Raw genomic sequence first — 23,861 nt, forward strand, 5'->3', positions numbered from 1 at the left:
CGTTTACCAGAAACTTCAGCCTTTTGAGGATAAATGGTTTGGTGACACCATGTACGTTAAATAAAAATCTCTAAAATACTAACCTATATAGACAGCCTAGACTGATTTAAACAGTAAACAGTTTAAAGAGTAAAGTGATCACGTACAATAGGCCTGATAATAAAAAGAACTAGTAAGCCATTGTCACTACGTAGAACCAATGTTATTGTATGACATGCTACCTTGATTCCTAAGTAGTTCTATTTTTAGACAACCTCTTAATTATTTGCCAATTTTCTCCAAATTAGTAATTTCCTATTTATGTAGAGATATGCACACTGGAGTTCTCTGACGCACGATTGCAGCTCCAGTCTAGGAGTCTTGCTCATAACCTTTCTGATGCACATATAGCTTGTTGCTGCATAGTTACAAAATGGAGTAATGGAGTAGCTCAACAAACGTGTCCCAGTTTAAAACTCCAAACTCTTCATTTTCTTTCCGATATTTTATTTTATTTTATTGTATTTTATTTATTTATTTATTTTTTGGTAGGAGACCTGATGGCTTATTGACAACAGGGGAATTCCTCTACCTGCCTGTTTGTCCTGGCTCTGTAGACTACCTCCCTCATGAGCAATTTTCCAAAGCTAGGCCTTCTTAGGCTCTACTACAACTTTAATGAAATATGGCTGCAGCAATATTATGAAATCAAATTCTGTTCATTTTTCCCAAAATAAATGCTGGTGGTTATTTAATCACATCCAGCGTTGCGGGTTCATTTCCGAATCTTAAGAGGCTTTGCCTGATGGCTGTTCTGTGAAATCAGACCTGACATATGACGATGTGCTGCCTGTCCTGTGCAGGGCAGGAATTAGAAAGAAGCTACTGCATCTGTTCTATGGAGATAAGGGAGAACGGAGTGGAGCTCCAATATGATGTGACCCTTTTTTACGGAATATGAAGAAATCGAACAGTCCCAGTGCCGGAATGCTAGTCGGAATGTTTGATTTGTGTATTCCTCTCAGCTGTTTCTGGATAAGGAGATGTAAATAAAATGCTGGAGAATTTTGAGAGACTTCTCTGTTTCATGAGAGTTTAGAAGAGTTTGGATTCAGGATTTGTTTGGCTGGTTCAGTGTCTAGTGTAGGCTAATCTCCAGAAGGATCAATTTCAAGCTTGTATTATTGGACTAGAACAGTAATCTAAAGCCCATCTATAGATCAGATACCTCATTTTATCCTGAATTATTCCATTTCAACCTGGCTCTGCCTAACAGGTAAACAATAATTAATGGCAGAGCAGTAAAGTAATGGTTGTTTAGCTTCTTTTGAGTGTAGTGTAGCTTGCTGCTCACTAACCATAAATCCAAGCAGATAAAACAAAAGGCTTGTACCTGCATGTCAGCTGCCGTGCCGGCATAAATACATAGATAAAACAAAGGGCTTGTACCTGTGGCGCTCCTCTTGTGATGCAATGGCTCTCTGGAACAAATGATTGCAGCAATTTCCTGATTTTCAATGTAATGGCATCTGTGAAAGGAGCCCACATGCTTTTACACCTCTTCAGAGGATTCAGCCCTAAATCCAATTTTTACATTCATCAGAGAAGCAAAATTGTTGTTTTGTGATCAAGAGCTGCAATTAATGGGAAAATGGCGTGTTGCATCCTTGGTATACAACTCTGCTGTTTTATAGTGTCTATGGTTGTTATAATGCTTTCGAACTAATACAGTTTGTGGTAGAAAACATTTTTAATCATTTTTACTTTTCATTAGCTCATGATAATGATTTTATATTTATTGAATGTGTCCTTGAAGACTTGTTCCATGTTAGACATGTTAAAAGTACACTTTCTTGTATCTGTTCTAGCACAACAACTCATGGGGGCTATTATTTTTGCTTGAAATATATTTTAATATAATTATTATCTTATTATGGTGTTAAGCTCTTTCTCATTACCTCAAGGACTCTTAAATCTGCAACTATGAACCAACATTATTATTTAAACCACTATTATTTAAAATACTGCATTAGTCAATTATTTCAGCAAGGTTAGATGAATGTATCAGTAGCCATCCTGCAGTGACTGCCTGTCACATTGCTGCAGTGTTTTCTTTTTTAACTTTTGTGCCCATAGTAAATCTATCACCATAGTCTTTCTTTCATGGGGCACTCGAAGGCTTGTTATGCCATGAGGACTGTGTGCTTCCATAGTGTATAATGCATTTCTTGTCACATGGGGACAGCCAATGTGATGTCAAGCTCTTCTAAATTAACAGTGATTTCTTCTGGAAATAGCTGTGAACTCGGATGGTCACCAGGGACACTTGTTGGTGGTTTTGGCTGGGCGATGACAATAGTAGTAGGCCGTGATCTGATTGTGTGGCCTAAAATTGTAACTCTTCACTTAGCAGTATTACTGGTGTCAGTGGAGCTGTTCCGATAGAGTATTTCTGGAACAGCTCTTTATAGACTAGGCCCTTTCAGTAAGGGCAGACATTAGCTTGGTGTCAGTGTGAATTTGCTGAGTCTAACCATGTGCTCCAGTGCCTGTCCTATTAATTCTCCACCGAGTCACAGCTTTATCCTTTGCAGCTTCTCTGCTCAGCCCAGCTGTATGACCTGCTGGGAGTTTACATCATCATTAGGCGCCATAGGGATGCTCCAGCTGTCTGTTCTCTGTATTCTTGGTATTGAAACAACCTTTGTCTCTGTCAGGGTCACAGCTCTTCCAGAGATGCCTCGTCTCAGCAGCTCTTACTCAGCACCCTGGAATGTCCATCCACGGCTTTACAAAGCAGCCTGGAATATGCTGTGTTTATGGATAAACATTTTGTTTCTGAGAATAGCAGACTCCAAATGGATGGTCCAAGGTGCCTAAAAGTAGAATATTTTAATGTTTCTGGCTCACATTAACCTTGCCTATTAGGGTTTTACTTTTAACTATAACTTAGCAATCATAAAATGAAGAATATGTGCACACCGTTTAGTGTTCGATATGCCTACCCCATGGAATGCTTGATAAGCATGCCCCTTTGATCAGCCTATTCAGTATTCTTATTTCTTTCAGGGTTCGATATGCACACTCCTTTTAACATTCACCATGCCGCCACCTTTGAGTATTTGTTTGTTTTTTCTGTTTAGAGCTAGTAAGTACCATTGTGGGGACAGAATTCCAAGATTTTTGGCAGAACAGGAATTGTTCAGTGATAGTGATATTGATATTGTTCAGTGATATTGACAATATTTATGTATAAGCTTAAGGCTATATGACTAGTACATGCAAGACATGCATGTCCTAGTTAAGCACCCCAGAGCCTAAAAGCTTGTTAAAGGAATGCCAGATATTTGGCTGCACAGCACTAGACTCACATTGTTAGTGTGCAGTAGAGATACTGCGTGGCTTAGGTTACAGTGCAGAAGAGTGTATCTTTCCTCATTGCCTATGAGAAGTCTGTCACTACTCGGTCTGTCATCCACTGTTCACATGCAGACTGTGCGTGTGTGTGATTGACAGTGACATTTCTGCATTTACATACTGAATGAATGGAAGCAATAACATGGAGGGTACTTAACATGGAGGTTGCAGGAGTGTGAACTCATTAGTTTATTCATGAATCTCTGGAATATTGTATGGAATAATTCTGGTGAAAGCCAGAAATGAATGGAAATCTGAAAATTTCAAACCATTTTCACATTTTCATTTTCACTGAGTAATCTTTTACAGATTCATCCACTCAAAACCAAAAGGCTTATAGTTGAATGGCAAACGTTAGTTATATCCTGAAATTTGCCCATGAATTTCACACGCTCTGCTTTTCCAGTATGTGTCTTTGTTCTGTCGGCCAGCCCATGTTCTCCCTAAGCCACTCGCCCCCTGCACTCTCTCCTCAGAAATCTTTAAGTGCTTTTTCCAATCAAGGGCCTGCACAATCGTGCTTGGTAACCCCTCCCCACCCCCCACCTAATCTGTTCCTGTTGTCATGGAAATGGCCCCCTTGAACATAGCTGTTGAATAGACTTGTATGAAAGATGAATTTGAGGGGGCTGGATTTGAGTCGTAATCTCATGTGAAAAAGGAACAGAAATGGAAAAAAAGGAAACATAAGGAACCTGACGCCTCATTTTGAAATGCTGAAATAGCATTTAGCCTGCGCAGAGCTAAATCGCCAAATCCCTGTTTCTAAAATAGTGTGTTTATCTATTTAAAATGGTTTTAGAATTTGCTTTCAGTTTCTTCAATGCTAAATATTTCAGCTTGCCCTATCAAGGACCTGTTGCTTAGCCCACATCACCTTGTTCATATAAACCACGCTTTTGTAATTTCAGAAGTTAATTACTTAATACGACTATGATTACATAGAGGATGTGGCTGCATAATTGAACTTTAGTCTTGTTTTCTAAATGCTTCCAAGAAAATCTGCTTATAAGGGCATGACAGAATGGTGTTTGAGTTATTGTTTTTCCAACCACCCCAAATGAAAACAATAAGGGAATAAAGTTTGAACAAGAAAATGCTGTCAGAGAGATAATGAAATGATAACGTTTCCAAAATAAATCAGGTTGAACATACTATTTTTACACTAATATTTTTGTTAAAGTGTTACATAGACCTGTGATAGACTTCACCAAAAAGCTCTTCTAAAAATACTGTTAAGAATTTAGACACAAGTAGAACTTTTTTAAGAATCAAGCCAGCTTGTGGCTCTCTCAGCCTCATGTGAACAGGACCTGCTCGGAGTTGCATGCAACTGCTGGTTTGCAGATGGAATAACCTTCATCTAAAATACATAAAATGATATTTGTTAAGAAACCTATGGTCCTTCTGAGACAAACTGAGGTCTCATTCAGTTTATGTGTCAAACAGGATCCATGCCAGCCTGAAATAGGGGAAAGAAAATATGTAGCTTTGGATCAAGCACTCTTTCTTTGATCTTAACACAATGCCGTATCATATTTTCTTTGATCTCATGAAGGTGTGGGTGTGTATGTGGGGTTGGGGGAACTGTCTTTTCTATGTATTCCTTCTTTTTATACATAGGCTTTAACTTCTGGTATTATGTAAAAGAGTTCCCTTCAAAGCCCCAGTTCTGTCAATCAAATCTAGCCATGCCCACTGACCTCCTGCAATTGATTTGCATGTGCCTGTCTATGTGTAACAGGATGCTGTCATTCATTGGACTTCCCTGTCGATTTTTCCTATAAAATGTTTCTAATGTACTTTTTATCTCCCTACTTTTTTTTCTTAGTTGTAAGCAGACGCCCAGCAATTTGAAAGTTCAAGTGCCACTAATAAATCAGAGACATTTCAGAGAAATTGTTGCTTTAATGGTTTATATAATTCAACTGTCACATCACTCTTATGTTTTTTTGCACAATCTGTTACAAGCCTGTGTCTGAAAAGATAAGGAAGTACTAAGTGGAGCATGCGGTTCTGATGACCTCACACTCCTATTGTTCAAGCTGTGTTCCTAACTGAAATATGAAGAATGTGAGCTATGGGTCAGTGCTAATAGCTAATTACAGCATTTACAGCATTGAAACAGGGTATGGTGTGTGAATGCACCACAGATGTAGTTTCAAATTTAAAAATAGACATCTCCTCCAACAGTTACTAAAATACTGAAGTGTTTTTGTTTGTGTTTTTTTCTTTTTGGAGATATTTTTATATATTTTTTGCTCTCTCCCTTTCTTTTCCTTGCCCAATAACATGTCTCTGTTTGGATATGCGTATCCACAACGATGAGCCCTTGAAGGGAACCGGTTGCCACGTGACCTTCTGACAGGCAGCTGCCCCACTTTCCCCTGTTGTTGGAGGCACAGGAAACAGGTAGGGGCCATGAGCGGCCGGAGGGCAGGAAGAGGAGACAGCCCCCACCCACTCCTCCACCGGCTGACCTCTCATTTGAAAACGACAGCAGTAAGCGACAGATACTGTACAGCACAGAACACTGACCTTAATGTGCCAAGTAAGCACATGGGCTGTGGGCCACTAGTAGTTTTTAAAATATTTTGTTCTCTTCTATGGCAGGTGTTACCAGGGTGTGTGATAGCTTGTAAGGCCATGTTCCACTAGGACAGAGGCATATAGTCTAGTGCATAACTATTAGAAGCAATTTTAGTGATTTTCCCAAAGTTGACTTCCAAAATGTAAGACTGGGTGGACATATTACTGGTGGTGTTAGGTGGAGCCAAAAATCTTTAGGCATCAGACAACCATAATCTGCCTATTGCTTTTCCATTAACAGCTTTAACCTAAGTTAGACTGCAAGATTCATTTAGCTAATTATTGAATTTTAATTAAATAATTGTTTCATTTTTGTCACTTATTTAATTACCATTTTCATTTTATGCAAATAATTGAAGCTAAGGCCTATAATAAATCAACATATAGTTCAACATTTGTTTTTATATTAATATTATTATTTTAGATTATGCCAGTTATAATTTGTCTCTGTGAGCACATGTTTTGTGAAGTGGTCAGATTGCAAAAAAACAAACAAAAACTATTAATTTTTTTTTAAATGGACAAGCTTTTCGATTGCTCCTTGAATTGTCTTGAATACTTGTTGGTGACCAGCACAAATGTTAGATTTCTATTCAAGGTAAATAAATGCAAGCTCTTACATTTTATAGCTTGGCTAAATAGGCTATTTTGATGGTAAAGGTGTATGTTGTTAGGCTGGGTCTAGCTTCAATGCTTATATATAATTCAAATACATTACCATTGGTCTACATTAGTCCACAGCCACGAGGTCAAACTCTGAGAGCCAGTTTTGCAAAAATCATGCTGGTGACTGGGTAGTCTTGCAATGTAACCTTTACGCGATGTGCTTAATTTCATAACGGGAGTAATAAGGGAGAAAACCTTAAAACAACTACAGAAGTCCGGACCTCCGCATGCTCCTGGCTAAGGAATGATTATAGCTTTAGTGCATGACCTGAGTAAATTGATTTGGTACAAAAAATAGGAATGACATTTTGACTAGACGACTGTGGGGAAATGTAAAAAGCATTACCGCAAGATTCTACTAGAATTGTACACATGACCTGAGTGACAAGGTACGGACAAAGTGGACAACATCTCGGCAGTGCAGGCCTTTTTCATGAACAGGTAAGGGAGACATGCTGCAGATCTCCCAGATATTAGACGTTACTGACTAAGTAACTGAATGAGGGAGTTTGAACACAGTCAGTGTGTGAGCACGATACAATACAAGTGTTTGGTGCCATAGCTCTCCGAAATGTATTTACCACAACTCACATAGCTCCTCAAACTGACACACTCCACAGAACACCTTTGTACACAATCGTAACAAAACAACACACCTCACAGAACACCTTACACATAATTACAACACATTTAGGCCATATTCATACGGGATTAGTTTTACATGGAAAACTGGGGTGATGCAATTTTACGTGTGTCATATTTATGACCGAGCCGCATGGTATAAAATGGGAGTGGCTTCTCTGTTTATGAGTTGCACACACACGCAAACAAAAATCCACGTTTTTGATGGTCACGACCACAAAATATTTCTTTCTTAAATATGAAGCATTATCTATATGCCTATCATGAACCAGGAGTCTTGGATTTGGTCTAAGTTCATCACTATACATATTGTATTTAATAAAATCTTTTAGAATAACAATAACTTGGGTTTTAACATTAGCAGACAGATACATTAGATACACGTAGTAGAATTTACCTACTGCTATCTGAAATCTTGCTCCTCTGAAAAGGCCTCTAGCGAGAAAAATGCGGAAGTACAAACGCGCAAGTAAACGTTTCCTCGAGCGCTTCCATGACTGAGAAGAAGCGCGAAAACGCATTTTCCACAACATGAGGGAATACTTACTGACATGGCAATTCGGACGAGATTAAAATAGCCTGGGGGTATTTCTGCCGATCGTTCTACAGTAGGTAAAAGGACTACTCTAATGTACTATACTGCGCACAGTCTGCAAAAAATGACAGACGTGGAGGATTCGGACGGGACCAAAATCAGAGTAACGCCGGGAATACGGCGAATAATTACACTATTCCCCACCTCCCCACGTAAAACGAATTACGGTACGGCTTTAAACACTACGCACACCTTTATTAATGGTTACAGTAACAGCACATTTACTCTACAGAACACGTTACACATATTTATAACAGCACACTATCATACTCCACAGAACGCAATAGCACATTCATAAGAGCTGTGAACTACCACCAAAAACATTATATTACACGATTTTTGAAGTTACATTGTACATCTTAGAAATATAACTGATTATGAATGTAAACTAAAGTCCTCCATTTATTAAGTAACTGGACTGGTTGCGCTATAAAAGAGTTCTTAAATCTAATTTTATTCTTGGTACTCTGAACTGTCTATTTGAAGACGGGAAGTTGAACGAGAGATTTGCAAAACTGAGTGAGCAGTTGAATGAGTGAGTTGGAAAACCGCGAGTGAGTGAATCATTGAAAAATAGAATTGGAAAACTGAGCAATTCAGTAACTCAATTGGGGGGTTGAAAATAGTGCGTGTCTGTGAAATTCGATAAAGATGTTTGTAAAAAGCAGAACCACAAGATTTCACTAGAATAGTACACATGGCCTGGGTGACTAAGCACGTGCACCAAAGTGGACAACATCTTGGTAGTGTATGTCTCTTTCAGGACAGGCTACAGGTCACCAAGATATTAAATGTTAACTGGGTGTTTGAGTAATTAAATGAGAGTTTGGAAACAATGAGTGTTTCAGTAGCCAAATGAGGGAGTTTAAAAATGGGGAGTTTCGGTTATTGCATGACAGAGTGCAAGCAGATTTAAGAAATATAAGAATCTAAATCCTAGAATAAAAGTGATATTACTTTACACTATATTACGTTATTTGATTTACATAGCTTGGACCTTGGCAGATAGATAGAAGTCAATATCAGAACCAGTAACATTAAAATGTCGGTGCAGGAACAATTCCCACGTATCTCCTTCTTTACTCTGTATCGTTGTCACCTCTGAGCCGTAGATAAAAGTGCTCATAAGTGCCTCCATTGAAAGCTGCACTTCCGGCAGACGTCTATTTTCGCCATAGACAGATGGCCCTCCGCGGTGCTCTGGACGGCGTCAAGTCATGCTTGGAACACTCGCCGCGTGATCAGAGTGACCTCGAAGCGAAGCGGAGTCTCTAAGTTTTTTTATTTTGTTTTATTTTTTTAAAATATGCGCTTCTGTCGCCGTCGCTGTGAGACGTGACGGCGGGGCAAGGCCACCAACGGATGCCTAGCATTCTAATGTGCTGTGACATCACACCATTCTGGGCGCAAGCTGTGCCGCCTTATGGCCCCTCCAGAGAGAGAAACGCGGCGGCTCCGGCTCGGCTGCGCACAAGAGATGTGAGTGGGGGGGGGGGGGGGGGGGGGGGGGGGGGGGGGGGGGGGGGCATTGGAAACGCTGCCTCGCTGCCGTGTGTCACACCCACGAAGGCTGAGCCTGAAGTCTGTCTCCGGCTGACATGCAGCCACCAGCCATGGCTGAATCCCAAAGCGGCTCTCTACATCTCCTAAAGTGCACTATACGAGGAGTAAAATCCATGTAGTTTTTTTTTTCTTTTCTTGAGGTATTAGCGAGCTATTTTTGGATTTAAAGTGTTTGGCTGAATTCACTGTGGCCGCTTCGGAGAACTGTCAAGCCAATTAAATATTTACAGGATTTTGTTTGCTAAAAATAGCATTTCTTGCTCTTATATACTTTATCAGATTATGTATACCTGTTCCAGAGAATAAACTCCATGTTTGTCCAATTAGAAAGGAAAGGGTGTGTCATGTCTGCTTTTGGTTTGACTGCATTTTACATAATTCTCTTTCAGTGTCCAAACAGCAATATGTTGCTCAGCCAATATGTTGCTCAGCCAGTCCTTCAAACATTAGTAAGACCAAGTGCTGGGACTTTAGCCTGAGGGTCATTCAGTGCAGAATTGCCCCCTTCACACACACTTAAGTTTTAGCTGTCCCAATTCAACTTTGTGCCATATCAATTTGTCATCCTGTCTTCTAATGTCCAATCTCAAAGTGAATGTGTAGTGAAGGATTTTCCAGGAAAGCAGCCATAGTTCAGCAAGCAGGTCATATGCAGACCTACTGCTCTTTAGTATTAATCCAAAATGGAAAGGACAAGTGAGCAGATTGCCACCCTTGAACCTCTCAGCCTCCTGGCAGTGGCTCAATCCAGTGGGATGACATCATTGAGTAGATCACAGCAGAGGTCTGTTGTCTCCAGGGTGACTGGGCATGTGTATGACATCATTGTGCTCTGTAATTGTTTCAGGTCTCCATCTTGGCTCGCCTTCATTACCATCCACTTTTATTCTGAGGAATTCGCACATTTCCTCATCACACCAGCACACACTCTTTTCTTTCTCATATTTTCACACCTTGGGTTTTCTCTTCATTTTTTTTTTAAAGTCTCTAGTGTCTGATCTTAAAATGACTTTATTCATGTTCTGTCTTTGACATTGCAGATTGTTGTCTGTTCTGATTTTCTGTTATAGTTTTTTGGTCTGTCTGTTTTCTCATTTTCTGTATGTTATGTCCATATTTTCACTATCCTTACATGCAAACAGCATGCTGCGCTAAGACATACAGAGAGTAGGGAATAGGCTTGTTCTGGGGCTGTACCTGGCACAGTAATTCAAAATGCACCTGGCTCATGGTAGCACCAAGGCTGCTCAGATTGCCCCAAATGACAGCATGTTCTAATTAGAAGGTTCAAATTAGAAGGTTCTAATTAGAATATTAGATTAGAAATCTGAGCAGTCCCTCCCTCATTTGTCCAGGCAACAGATAAAGCGGTACTGTGTGTCTGGATTGCTGGATAGGTTATTTTCCGATTTGGAAGGAAGAAGAGAGAATATAAAAATCCAGGCCATTGGGTGTATTGTTTGAGGAGAATACTAAAAGTGAATGGGTGGTAGAGCATGCTGGTGTGTCTCCATCAGATAGGGAAAGTCAGCCTTTCAGAGCACACGGGACCCTCTCCTCAATATCCACTCTCTTCTGAGCCTTAGTGGAGATGGTATGCTTGTAATGAAAAGATAAAGATCTCCATTAGGCTACTAACCTTCCATTTTCTTCCTTTTCTGATCTATTTGTTTATTCTGTATCTGATACAAGAATAGATTTGTCAAAACCCACCATATCCCACCATATATAATGGCTGTCCAACTGTCATTTGAGTAGATCTTAAGGACACTGGTGGCTTTCAGAGCTGTTTTAAGTGGTAAATAACTTACTCATACAACACATTACAGTGAGCGCATAGTACTGTCTGAAGCTTTTAGCAGCAGTAGATTAGTAAGAATTGAATCCTTACAGTACCAATAGTGCACTACCATCTTCTGGCTTAGTCACAATTCTGCACTGACTGAAATATCTACAATATGATGAGTTCATTGCTACTGACTCCCTGGACAGCGCTTTATATCCAGAGAAGGCGATGAGATCTGACATGACTATGCTTCACTCTGGTTGGATTCAGTCTCTTAATATTGATCTTAGTGCATTAGCTTTGTTTCCTATCATTAGATAAATGTCTCACCTTAATCATGATCTGCTTTCATATCGTATGTATTGTTATGATTGTGCATGATGTTATGGGATATATTCATGCAAATGCATGGCCGAGGCAGAGGCAGTGAGAGGGGTGGAGTTAAATAGTGCGACAAAGTGTGTATAATGTACCATAGTTTTCAGGGAGGTATGAATTCCATTTATCAGTCTCTTTAACGATGTTGGTGTACTACCTGCGACATCTTTAGTTCACGTTTTTCTTTCAGGGTGTGTGGCTGTGTACTCACGAGTCCTTCTGGTGTGGCTTTCCTTATCTTCAGCTGTGGAGGCTTGTATCTCACTGTACCCCTTGGAGAAAGACTCAGGACGACAAATGCCAACAACCACTCATGATTATAGCCAGAAGCAGCTTTCTGGCTGTGTTCACATCAGTATTTGGAGGGAAATGATTGTGATTTTTAAAGGTCATATATGAAGACTGAGTGGTTTCTTGCTGTTCACCCAGTAAGCATATGGTTTAACACTAGGGACACCATGCAGATTTAAACCAGAACGATAATGCGTGACATGGAGTTGATATTTAATTTCAAAGAACACTTGTTCCATTGCTTTCATTATATGTCAGAGCTACTTAACACATAGTAAATGTGCATCAACACCTGCCTGGCATCCTGATCTCTGTGCTAGTTTTTGTTATACATCAACTTAATCTAGGCTTGCTTCCATTATAATCCAGGGTAGGCACCACTGTGTTGTGTTTTGTCATTAAATACCTGCTTCAGCTATCTGTCTCACCTAGGCATGGCACATTACACAGAGTACTCTATATAGTACTAGATAGTAGTTTCCATGTCAAGATTATAAAGCAGTGGGAGGCATATACTGACATTCCTGTCAGTTTAGTTATTTATTTAATATGCACATCTGGCAATACAAATATGGTAGCTTCAACTGGTTTAGACACATTTTAGTAAACAAAGCTGATCCAGTTTAGTGTCTGAAAAATGGACTCTTTTCCCAGTGAAAGAGATGTTTATACCCACTTCACTGGTGGGACTGTGTTGATGGATTATGTCAAGCAAAAATGTTTTTGAGAATAATCTGTGGTGCCGACATAATACCAACAGCTTTAGTGTCACTGCTGTCATGTTATTGGAAATGTGATCCCTTCTGGCGGCTGCACAAACAAAGATCCCCGGAGTGAAAGATGCTTGTTCTCATTAAGGCAGTCAGTTATGGTTTTTATTGTTTAGTACCAGCAGGCTTTCAGTAGCGGATAACTCATTGAAAGCAACCCCATGAAGTAGGTTAGTTAGACCATCAATATGTCATAACCACACAATGGACATTTAATCTCTCTTTTTTTGACTGTCATGAAAACGGACCCCTAGTGTGATTCTGCTGTCATCATGGGTTAGATTATTACCATCTTGACATTTCCATCAGATTCAGTTCCTGAGATATATATATATATATATAAAGCTGTTGTGTCTAGTAAATTAAGCTTTAGTCAATTTCACCATCTCTGTGTTATGATGCAATTATCAACTTAACCCATCATTATTTATATAGTGTTTTGTATCTTAAAAGTAAGGCAGATTGACATAAAATTTATCGATATAATTTTGTAATCAATATGAAATACCAACTGCCAGTGCAGGGTTGTTTAACCAGGTCTAATATGTCCATTTCCTTGGTGGAGCAGTAATGCACTGTGGTAATTCAACCTACAGGTAATAAAGGCATATATTAATTTCTGATCTTATTTTAATCTTAAGAATATTCTTATTTTGCAATATTTAAAATTTTAAAATGAACATTTTTACATACAGTACTGTGCTATAGTCTTAGGCTGACTAAGAAATAATAATATCCTATTTATCTGGGTAATAAGTGTGAATTTGTGTAAAATAGCATCCTGTCTCAAATATCTTAGCTGCACAATCTATTGTTTGTGCCCTGAAAAGATAGACACCTTCTGTTCAATATTAATAAACTACGATAAGGAAAGAAAGGATGACGTGAATGCTGATACGCTCAGTGGCAATAGTCAGAGCATTAAACAAAGACGTAGGCAATAACACTTCCACACTAAGTTTAACTTATGCTCATTCTTGTTTTTGTAGTTTTCTTTTTAGGTGTAAGAACTTGTGTGCCTTTAACAGGTGAAATTAAACATATACTCTGTGGTATGATACTTTTTTAATCATAATACCTTTTTTTCATACCTTCTTAATCATAATAATGTCAAATAAAACATCACTTTTGCATTTCCAAAACCTTGCATAACGTCAATGAATCCTGAAATAAAGGTTATTCCTTCATGTTGCAATCCACAACTCATTTTAAGAGGACTAAATATACTCCAAAATAATTTGCGATGCCAAGCTGCTCTACTTTTTTGTCATTAGTTCTTTTAAATTACAGAGTGGACAAATTAATCTATATTATGCTCCAATACATTACAAACCACTTCATTTGTATTTAAATAAAGCTAATGCATGTGCTTTCGAATCCTATAAAACTGTTTGTGTGTGTATCCGTTCTATTTCCTGGTATCCAGGTCATTCTTCTTCTCATGTTTTCTAAGCATCTTTGGTCATTTGATTCTGACATAAGACATGGAATACGTTTTTAGCCATTAAAGAACTAGTCCATCAAAATCTTTAACAGTTGACTTCATCCATTGTCCCTTTGTGTAATCCTATCAGCATATGCTTGAAAGCTGAGAACATGCATTTTGGGGTCACCCCTACCATCAAAGGTCCTACTCCTGCAGTTATGTGGTATTCAGAATTTGATGGTTTGTTTGAGGCAAGTGCGTGCCTCTGGATATGACACGCACCTAACACCCTGGGCAGCATCTTGCCTCCTCCTGTCCTGTCTCCCAGCTGATAATGGCACATGCATTCAACACCTGGTGCCCTTCACTTGTGAGATTTACACTGACTTGAGTTCCAAGCCGCCATCTTGGCTCTACTCGGGCACCAGTGCACCTGGCCCCGAGCCAACATGGTGGCAGATGGGGTCTTCTGCTGCTGGTCTTGGGGTCCTAAAGCTCATGTTAATGTAAACACATGAACCAAGTGGCAGATTGAGTGGTGTGGCTCATGGCTTGCTTGAATGTGTATATGCAATTGCCATGACAACCACAAGAGAGCTGACCAAACTGAACAAAGCAGAGAGTGAGGACACTCCATGTGTGAAAAGCTTTGTAAGGGTCTTTTTCAAACCAAGTGTTATTGTTAGTGTGGCACGGGGGTGGTTATGAAGTTTTAAAGCTCAATTATACCAACAGCTAGCCTCTTCTTATATGCCTCGTTATGTCATTGTGAACTATTTTAGACGTGAAACCACTAATATAATTCTGGAGAGCCGTTCATCTTGGAAGAATCCTTTTGAATATTAATCAACAGTTTGAATTTAGGGAAATTAAATAATCTGGATCTGGGTGATTTAACAATAATGTAATTATTCTATTACTAGAATCATAATCTAGAAGGATAGGCAAAAATGTAGTTTTCTCTCTCTCTCACTTTATCTCTCTCTCTCTCTCTCTCTCTCTCTCTCTCTCTCTCTCTCTCTCTCTCTCTCAAATCAAATCAAATGTGCTTTATTAGTATGGCAGGATAAAATACATCTGTTGCCAAAGCAATACTGTATATATAAATGTATTATTAGTGCACAAATGAATAAGAGTTTTATAGAGGATCAAAAATAAAAATAAAAAAATAGCTTGTAACTAAGAAAAAGAAATTCGATTACAAACAGTCTAAATAATTGTGAATATATCTGATATAGTCTTAGTTCTCTTGTCTGATGGCAGTTTTGTATAAATTGTCCTGCTAAATCTATAGTTTGGGTGTTTTCCCCCAGTGATATTTTCAGTTTTTCCATATAGGTCAGTGTGGGAAATATGGGGAAATTGTTAGTAATTCTGTGCAGAAAGGATTTCTTGATGATTTTGTATTTTGGACATGAAAAATACGACCCCCGTCCTCCTCCTCCTCTCTCCCTCTCTCTCTCACTTTATCTCTCTCTCTTCCTTCCTCTCTCCCTTTCTCTCTCTCTTCTTTCCTTCCTTCTCTCTCTTCCTTCATCTCCCTCTCTCTCTCTCTCTCTCTCTCTCTCTCTCTCTCTCTCTCACCCCTTACTTCTAGATAGCTCTTGCCTGTGACTAGGAATGGTGCAACTCTGGGCATTCCATTTTCCCATGTGATCTTTTCTTCTGATCTCAGTTTGGTACAGTTCCATTGTGTCATGCTGACTGCAGTGTGTCAGATGAGAGAGCATAGTGTATGAAGTAGTACAGACCACCATGTTGATTTACAGCATGTGAGTACGGCAGTGGTCCTGATTATGGTGCTATATGTTCACACACAGTTAAAGCTTTGTATTCAGGAATGTGTGTGTGTCTGTGTGCACGCGGGAGAGAGAGAGAGAGATGGTGCATCATTCTAGTTTTTTTTTTGCTTGACATGCACAAAATGTTCCTTATTTTTGGTGTATTCCTGACATTCACTGTACAGAGGCATCATATTTTATGTATATTTATAATATATTATATTATAATATATAAATATAATATTTTATATTTTTTAATAATTATGTATTATCTAGACAAGTATAAGTTCCTTACTGCCAGCATATGTATTATATCTGGTGGAGCATATGATCTCCTCCGCTCCACTATGAGACTAACATGCTCCATTTGACCTGTAGTCATACAGAGATGTTCCCAAAGCCTCTTAGGTGATGAAAGCCTTATTTGTCTGGAGTGCTGTCTGAGCTTGGACTCTGTCTGGTATTGGGAGTGTACTGAGGGATACATGATTTCAAAATCAGCCATCTGCGCAACTCCTTCCTTATGGGCAAAAACATGTTTTAAAAATGTAAAGGAATAAACCCATGATGCATAATTATATATTTAGGGCCCATATGGTTTGCAAGCTTGGCTTGATATATTGATTCATTTTGTCGGTCTCCCTGTTTCTGCATTATGCAGTTAATGCCAGTTATTCTCCTTCAAGGCAGGCAGGTCTTTTAGGGATCAGGTTAGTCATATCTGTCATTATAGCCCCGATTTCTCCCGGAGACATACATGTGAATAGCCTTTTATTATATGCCCCCATCACCTTCTTGCCTTTCTTCTCTGTTTCTCACCTCTTTCATGCATATTCATCATGCAGAATGGTGATCTCTGAGGAATGCAGTTTGCAATAGCCATGCCACTTAGAGCCAGGTCTTTCATGAGAAATTACAAAAACGTTTATGTTATATAAAATAATAACAAGCAGACATATTGTCTTCTCTCCCCTGGACCGTTCATCTATGCATCTCTCCCACTCATCCAGGTTCGTTTACATTTAAACATGCACTAGTAAACAAATTTCCCCAATCCCTGGCTCACCTTAACTGTTTACTCTTTTCTTACATGGTGTTTGCAGTACCATCAACAATCTGAATGGATTTTCTTGTTGTTTTGTAGTTAGCTGTTGACAGTGTAGGTCAGATTGGGCTCCCAAGGCTGGAATGACATTTTCACCTTGGTCAGAGGTCTCCATCCTCTGACAGATACCAGTGGAGGCAATCACAAAGCAACAAAGACAAAGCACTTTCAACAAAACTGACTAGAAACTGAGGAAACACCCAACCTCTACCACTTGTGTTGTTGTTCATTGCATTTACATGTATGTAGCCTATTTGTGAGAAGGGTGGGGTTAACCCTTTGCACTTTAAAACCAAAGTAATATATTTTTAGGGCTTTTGTGAAAACTTCCTTGAGATAATGTATAATCAAAAGTTGTATGCAGGATTTCTGACTTTACTTTCAGTTCTGAACTACTATCTCATTAACCTTTACATATTAACATTAAATCTTCATATCTTTGGGGGCTCATTTATTGGTTCTCGTGGGACATGTAAGGCTCGAATGTTTGCTCTGTTCAGTGATTTCTCAATGGAAGATTTTGGCTGGTGGATGAGCTGTAAGATTATAGTCCTTCCTGGCATAATTTCACTCGCTTCTAACTTGCAATTTTGGCTGTACTTAAACTGTAATGGTTTGTAATATAAATGTTAATGAAGTTCATGTAAAAATTGAAAGTTAGCATTAACAGTGGGTTCCTATGCAGTATGAAACCTGGAATGACACTGAAAGGCAAATTCTTCACATCAATTGACAACTTATTCAGTTTATACAACTACATTTTTTTTGCCTATTCTATATCAGCTTTTGGAGAATTTGGATTGTACTTTGTACTCCAGAACAAGTCTGTAGAAAAAAAAAAACTTTACTTTTCTTTAGTCCCTCAGTCTGAGATATACTATTTCTAGGTGTCTAAATTGTGTTCATGTTCTGTTATTTAATTTGTGTTGCTCACCCCTAACCCTTTTCCTGAACTCTGTCAGAGTAGTAAGTGAGATGATTTGTCAGATGCAAACAGATGGACGTGTAAGAGATTAATTTTGTGTTTGTCAGATTTCATATTGTGTGTGTTATCCAAAACCACTGGAATTAAATCATGTTACTTGGAATTTTGTGTCTGTGTGTGTTTGTGTGTCTATGTGTGTGTGTGTGCATGTGCAATTTGTTTACTTTTTATTGAGCAATGCACCTGTCACAGCAATAGGCTAATCAGTTTGAGTGGAAGTCTCATCTGTGTAATTAAATGAGAGGAGATTCCATATGGGCTTTATTAAACAGAGCCTTCCTACCATACAGGGCAGTGAAAGAGAAGTCATACTGCTACTGCTTGCTTGGTGATTCTATTGTTTGAGCTTTTATGTTTATTTTATTTTGTGTATGTATACTTTATTTTATTTGCATATATTTTAAGCAATAACTGTTCACTGCTGATTCAGGATTGTTAATGTTTAGGCAATTTAGTTGAAAAAAGGAGTGGAAGGGAACAGATCTGCCTGACCTGCATAAGCTTCTCCACACATGAATCCTCAATTATACAGCACACACACACACACACACACACACACACACACACACACACACACACACACGCAGCAGTCCTCTTATACACATATTTATGTATTCGTGAATTCGCCTCATTTTTCTTTTTATGTGCAGCCCCCGCACACACTGCTGCATCAGACCCCTTCCAGAACATTCTCCCCCACTTCAAGATCAACCCCTCCTGGCTCTCTGGCTCAATGATGGGGGGATGGAGAGAGACGTGTGAATTACGCTCCCACCATCCCCCTCCTAGCACTCCTGCTGTGAGAGGGAAAAATCCTCCCTGACAGGTCGTTCTGCTCAGGGCTACTAACCACACAGCCAATTTAGAGATATGTACGAGAGATATCACGCGGGAGGGTCCCTGGAGATAGCATCAGCCCACCTGTACCCCGCTGGTGCGATAGCCTGTGTGGGTGGAGCCTGGGGAAGGGGTGGAGCCTGGGGAATGGATGGCATTAATAGTATATTTATGCCCAGTGATGTTCCATGCTTGCTGTGGATACGGAGAGGAATGAGCCAGAAAAGCTAGCGGCATCGCTGTGTGGAGATTATTTGAGGGGAGGAAGGCTTAGCAGTTGCATCCCTAAACCCTGTGATGTGGATGTGTAGTACAGACAGACATACAGTCACATACATGCTGTTCGATGGAATAGGGCTAACACTTTAATTTGCATTCTGCAATTGAAATCGCAGACATTGACTGAAGGCACTGGATGCTCATTACATTGGGTAGGTTTTGAAGGGTCCGAGATAAGGTGTAGACAAACGTGCATGCAGACACAGAGTTCACAATGAGGGACAATACCAGCTAGTGTAGGGCTGTCTCTCCAGATAAATCCAATCACGTTAGCATTCCTCCACAGATGGGGAGAGCCTGTTACAAGGTCACCTCTTCCAATCTGAGAGTGATGAGAGTTGGCATGACACACCCTCTCTCTTACACAGCATATGCCCCCACACTAGGAGATGGTCTCACATTCTCTCTCCTTCACATGGACACACTCACATTTATTTACCTCATGGAATTTTGGGACAAATATTTAATCCTTAAAATTTTATTATCTTATTGTGTCCCTCTGATTCTGTTCTTTACACTCAATAATATCCATCACACTAACGCACACAAACACTCCCCCTGGTCACATTAAGATATTAAACTCTACTGCCTCATTGTTCTGTGCGCAGGTTTCCATCTAATCTATGTCTGTGGTTTTGTTTATAAGGTTGATAGCAGGATGGTGGATAGCATGTTGTGTATCTTGCACACATCAAGGGAAGAATGATAATGTACCATCACATAAAGAGCATGACGATCCCTTTAAGACTCTTTCAGGCTGCCCATCCTGATTGGTTTGGCTCTAAATGTATGTACATCCATGCATGATGTGGGTTAAAAGAGATGCATTTGTAATAGCTGGTCAAAAAAAGGAGGGTGTTTTTACATCTATGATGTGAGATTTCACCTATAGATGCTGATGCTGGAACAGTTATTAGTGTGGAAACTGCTCTTCAGAGATTCATGGTAATGCACTGGGATCAGCTTAAGCCAGTACAAAATCACATGTTTATTCCTGCTTAGCTTGATTAAGGGACCATTTACAGTTCAGACCAGTGTTGACTTCTACACTCTGATGAAAGTGTCAGGAAGAAAAAAATGAATCTGACTGGAAGCAGAATACACGCTGAGCAATATGTGCTCAAACATGCACCACAGTTTTTCGTGATTCAATAGCTATCCTATTTACCTGCATTCTTATATAAAGCAAGGTAGTAATGCTATTAATATTTATGTTTAATGTTAATATTTATGTTAAATTACGTCAAATTGTACAATATGCACCTGCCCAGAAGATGGCGCTTTGTAATACAGATGAAAAATGAAATTCGATATGTGTTAAGTGGATGTTTTTTTTTCCAGCCAAGACAATAAGGGATTGTGTTTTCCCCAGTAAATGCCACCGTAATCGTTTATTCAAATTCCTATTTGAAAGTGTTTCTTTCATCATCTCTGACTTCTCTGACTTTAACCTTTGTTCCCTTTGCGCCATAAAAATACCCGTATAGCGCAGGCTTGTCTATTGCCGTTGTTCTAGCACAGATTAAAGAGACAGACGGACACTGGGCCGAGCCCTCTGTAAACCAGCTTCCATCGCGCTTTGGTCCAGTGTAAGAGCGTGGGGCTCCATCGCAGCAGCCCGCTGACGGACGCCCTCCCCGGGCGTCTTTGTTTAAGCTCGTCCCGTTCGTCACGCTCCGAACCCACTTCTCCATGGGTCGACATTAATCATATAGTCATATATAAACAAATTTTATGAATCTTTCAAAAATATATATTTTATTTATTGGTGAAGTGAACTTTATTTATTGCAAATGTATAAAGAAGAATTCATGGTTTCTTATTTTTCGTATTATTTTTATTATTATATAATATTTGTTATTATTGTTGTTATTATTATTGTTATTATATACGTTATATACTGTTATTATTATTATATACTCGTATATTATTATTATTAGTAGTAGTAGTAGTAGTAGATTATTAGTAGATTATATATAATAATATTATTATATACTCGTAGTGGGTCACATGGAAGCTTACCTGTTGGTATTAGCCTATGCCTTATAAGCGGGGCGGGGCTCAAAGGATTTGTGAATTGGCTTATGCGGGCAGGATCTCTGGCTGTACGCGACAACGAACGCTCCTTAGCTTTCTTTGTAGGCTTCCAGCCTTTTCGTCTTTTAATTTCAATTTTACAGTCAGTTGCGGGCATTTTTTTTGTAGCGTACAAGCGCTTGGTCGAGGATAGTGAGTGGTTCATATGGGACCATTTGAATTTATGTAGGCTACAGGCAGTGCACACAAGGAACGGAGCGTAACGCTTCATGTCCTGCCTGATACTGACAGCGGGTAAAATTATGTTGACGTTTCTATTAACTTTGGAAAACTTAGACTTTTTCATAATACGTTTCAAATGTATGTTAACTCTGTGCTGAAATAATATACTTTTAGACGGTTTTAAAAGCGATGATAATTAACATCGTACAACAGCCCCAAGCGGACGAAGCGTAAAAAAGCATTTGTTTATTTTTTTTTCCTTCACATTTGTTTCCTATTGCTTACATTCATAATCGCGAGTCAGCGCTTTGCTCCAAGTCCGCGGAGGTCTCCGCTTGCTACGCTGCTATCTGTAGAATGACCTACAGTTGAGTCTGGACGTTTGGAGACTTTTTCTGAACTTTCTTTAAAGCCTAAACGTGGCTCGGATTCTCAGAACATGAAGCCAGCCACTTATCTGCTCGCTGGAATCCTAGCGCTTTGTTCTCCTCTCTGCACCTGGACAGCAGCTAACAGCGATTATCGAGGTGAGAGCTACACGTCTACTAATGTTGTGGACGCCACTGCGCCTGGCGATGTGTTACCAAAGGTTAACCAGTTGGACTGACTGCAATGACCACATACTCCCTGTTCTAAAAGCGTCTAATTTCGTAAACCCAGGGCTGCGCACGATTTACCGACAATGTCATGGGCGGGAAGCAGGTGCCCAAACCTGAACATACGTCGCAATTATCTAAACTCCAAGCCGTGGAGTTGTTCGTGCTACTTTATGCATTCTACAGTGCAAAGAATATAAAGAGCAGGTTCACAAGCAGCATTCAGAAATATTTTATGTGGCAGAAAGCGTGTTTGTTGGAGCAGAGGAACAAAGACAACGAATTTGCTCTAGTACTAATATCAACGACTTAAGATGCAGTATTCACAGAAGTGTCTGAGTCTTTAGACAACACAACTTACCGTTTCATATATATTTTTGATTCAAAAAACTTTCAGAAGTTTTTTTTTTTTTTTTCCTTTCGTGGAAGTAGGGAATGGAAGGGGTAAGAAAAGTGGCCGGGACTAGAGAAATAACTAACGGTGACCATGATTGCGCGTGGCAGCGCTATTTACATGTCTGGCTCAGGATGACTGCGCGCGAGGCTGGTGACGATTGTCGGCTTGCTCTGTGAGCACCCCGGTGCTGTCCCGGTGCTGTCCTTGTCTCCGCCAGAACCGGGAACGCACACGTATCCCAAGCGTGCCTTCTCCCTTCTTCCGCTGCCTCCTGCGCGAGAAGGATCGCGCAGCGCCTTTCACCTTGCATCCCAAACATTATTTACGTATAATCCTCTAAACAGGTGTTTGTCATTGATGATGAAGCACCCGACATCGCCAGTTTATATACTGAGTGTTCTTGAAAGATAACATTGACAACACTGTATCGCTACCTGTAGTGTAAGGTTTATTTATATACAGTGACTCGAATCTTATGAGAAACATGTAACCCCAAACTTGCAATCTATTTCTTTACCTGCTGCTAGAGTTCAAATGGATTTTACAGAAATGGTAAAATTTCCCACATTTTCTTTAGGTGGCCACTGTGGATGCTTCAATTTTGCCCTAGAATTTAAGATTATCTGCCACACAGGCTTTGTTGGAAGCAGAACTTCCCCAACATCAACTAGGTGCTGTTTCACTCAGCTGGCCACGCATCTAACGCCCCTCACACGATGCTGATTAGCAATGACAAATCAATGAGCATTAAAACTCCCACCACGTTAACCAATTCGGCATGACCAACCTGACACACTGCACCGGGCTTTTCAGTGATGAGCACTAAACATTTTCCGAGTCTGGGAAATTTGTGAGACTTTTGGTTTTGAGTTGATGGGAAATGCCTTCTGATATTCCCAAGAACTGTGCATGAGCAGTGGCTTGTTTACAGCTGATGTCAGCTTGTCCTTGTGTTGCGCTCTAATGGCTCTGCTCTGTCTAATGTCTCCTCTGATTTGCATAGACACCCAAGGCTGACCAGCGAGAGCTGGGGTGTGTTCTTAACTCACTTATTTTCTCCCTTTTCAGATGTTATGACTCTGATTGTTTAGTTGTTTTATGTGTCCCACTGGTACACCAGAAGGTAGCTACCATCATGAACCGCTAGGATATTTCTTTGTGTTTAATACAATCATAAGAATTTGTGTGAAGCACCTGTTCATAGTGAGGTACATTTGTATGTAAGAAACTGTTTATGGAGGGGTGTGTGTGTGTGTAGGTGTGTGTGTGTAGGGGTGTGTGTGTGTAGGTGTGTGTGTGTGTGTAGGTGTGTGTGTGTGTAGGTGTGTGTGTGTGTACTCCCCCCCCCCCCCTTTTGGTTACTCTCCTACTTCCCATTTAAAATATGTGCCATCTTTCCTAGCTAATGGAAAGGGTGGATTTCAACCTCAACCTCAGGTCATGACCCTTGCATTCTCCCTGGAGTTTCCCCACACCGTGGGCTGTGTGGTCTCACTGGTCAGCAGAACGCAACCCGCACA

General features: G+C 39.8%; 1 protein-coding gene across 1 annotated transcript in view; it reads left to right on the top strand.

The window, feature by feature from the left end:
• The first annotated feature begins 21,170 nt into the window (after positions 1-21,170).
• Positions 21,171-23,861, top strand: part of sema4f (sema domain, immunoglobulin domain (Ig), transmembrane domain (TM) and short cytoplasmic domain, (semaphorin) 4F) — a 46,033-nt gene continuing 43,342 nt past the window's right edge. The window contains exon 1 of the mRNA XM_027000723.2: positions 21,171-21,875. Within this exon, the coding sequence (XP_026856524.2) occupies positions 21,788-21,875 (88 nt within the window). The 5' untranslated portion in view covers positions 21,171-21,787. The remainder of the gene's footprint in view (positions 21,876-23,861) is intronic.

The sequence above is a fragment of the Electrophorus electricus genome, chromosome 19, assembly GCF_013358815.1.
Source record: "Electrophorus electricus isolate fEleEle1 chromosome 19, fEleEle1.pri, whole genome shotgun sequence".
Taxonomy (NCBI): Eukaryota; Metazoa; Chordata; class Actinopteri; order Gymnotiformes; family Gymnotidae; genus Electrophorus; species Electrophorus electricus.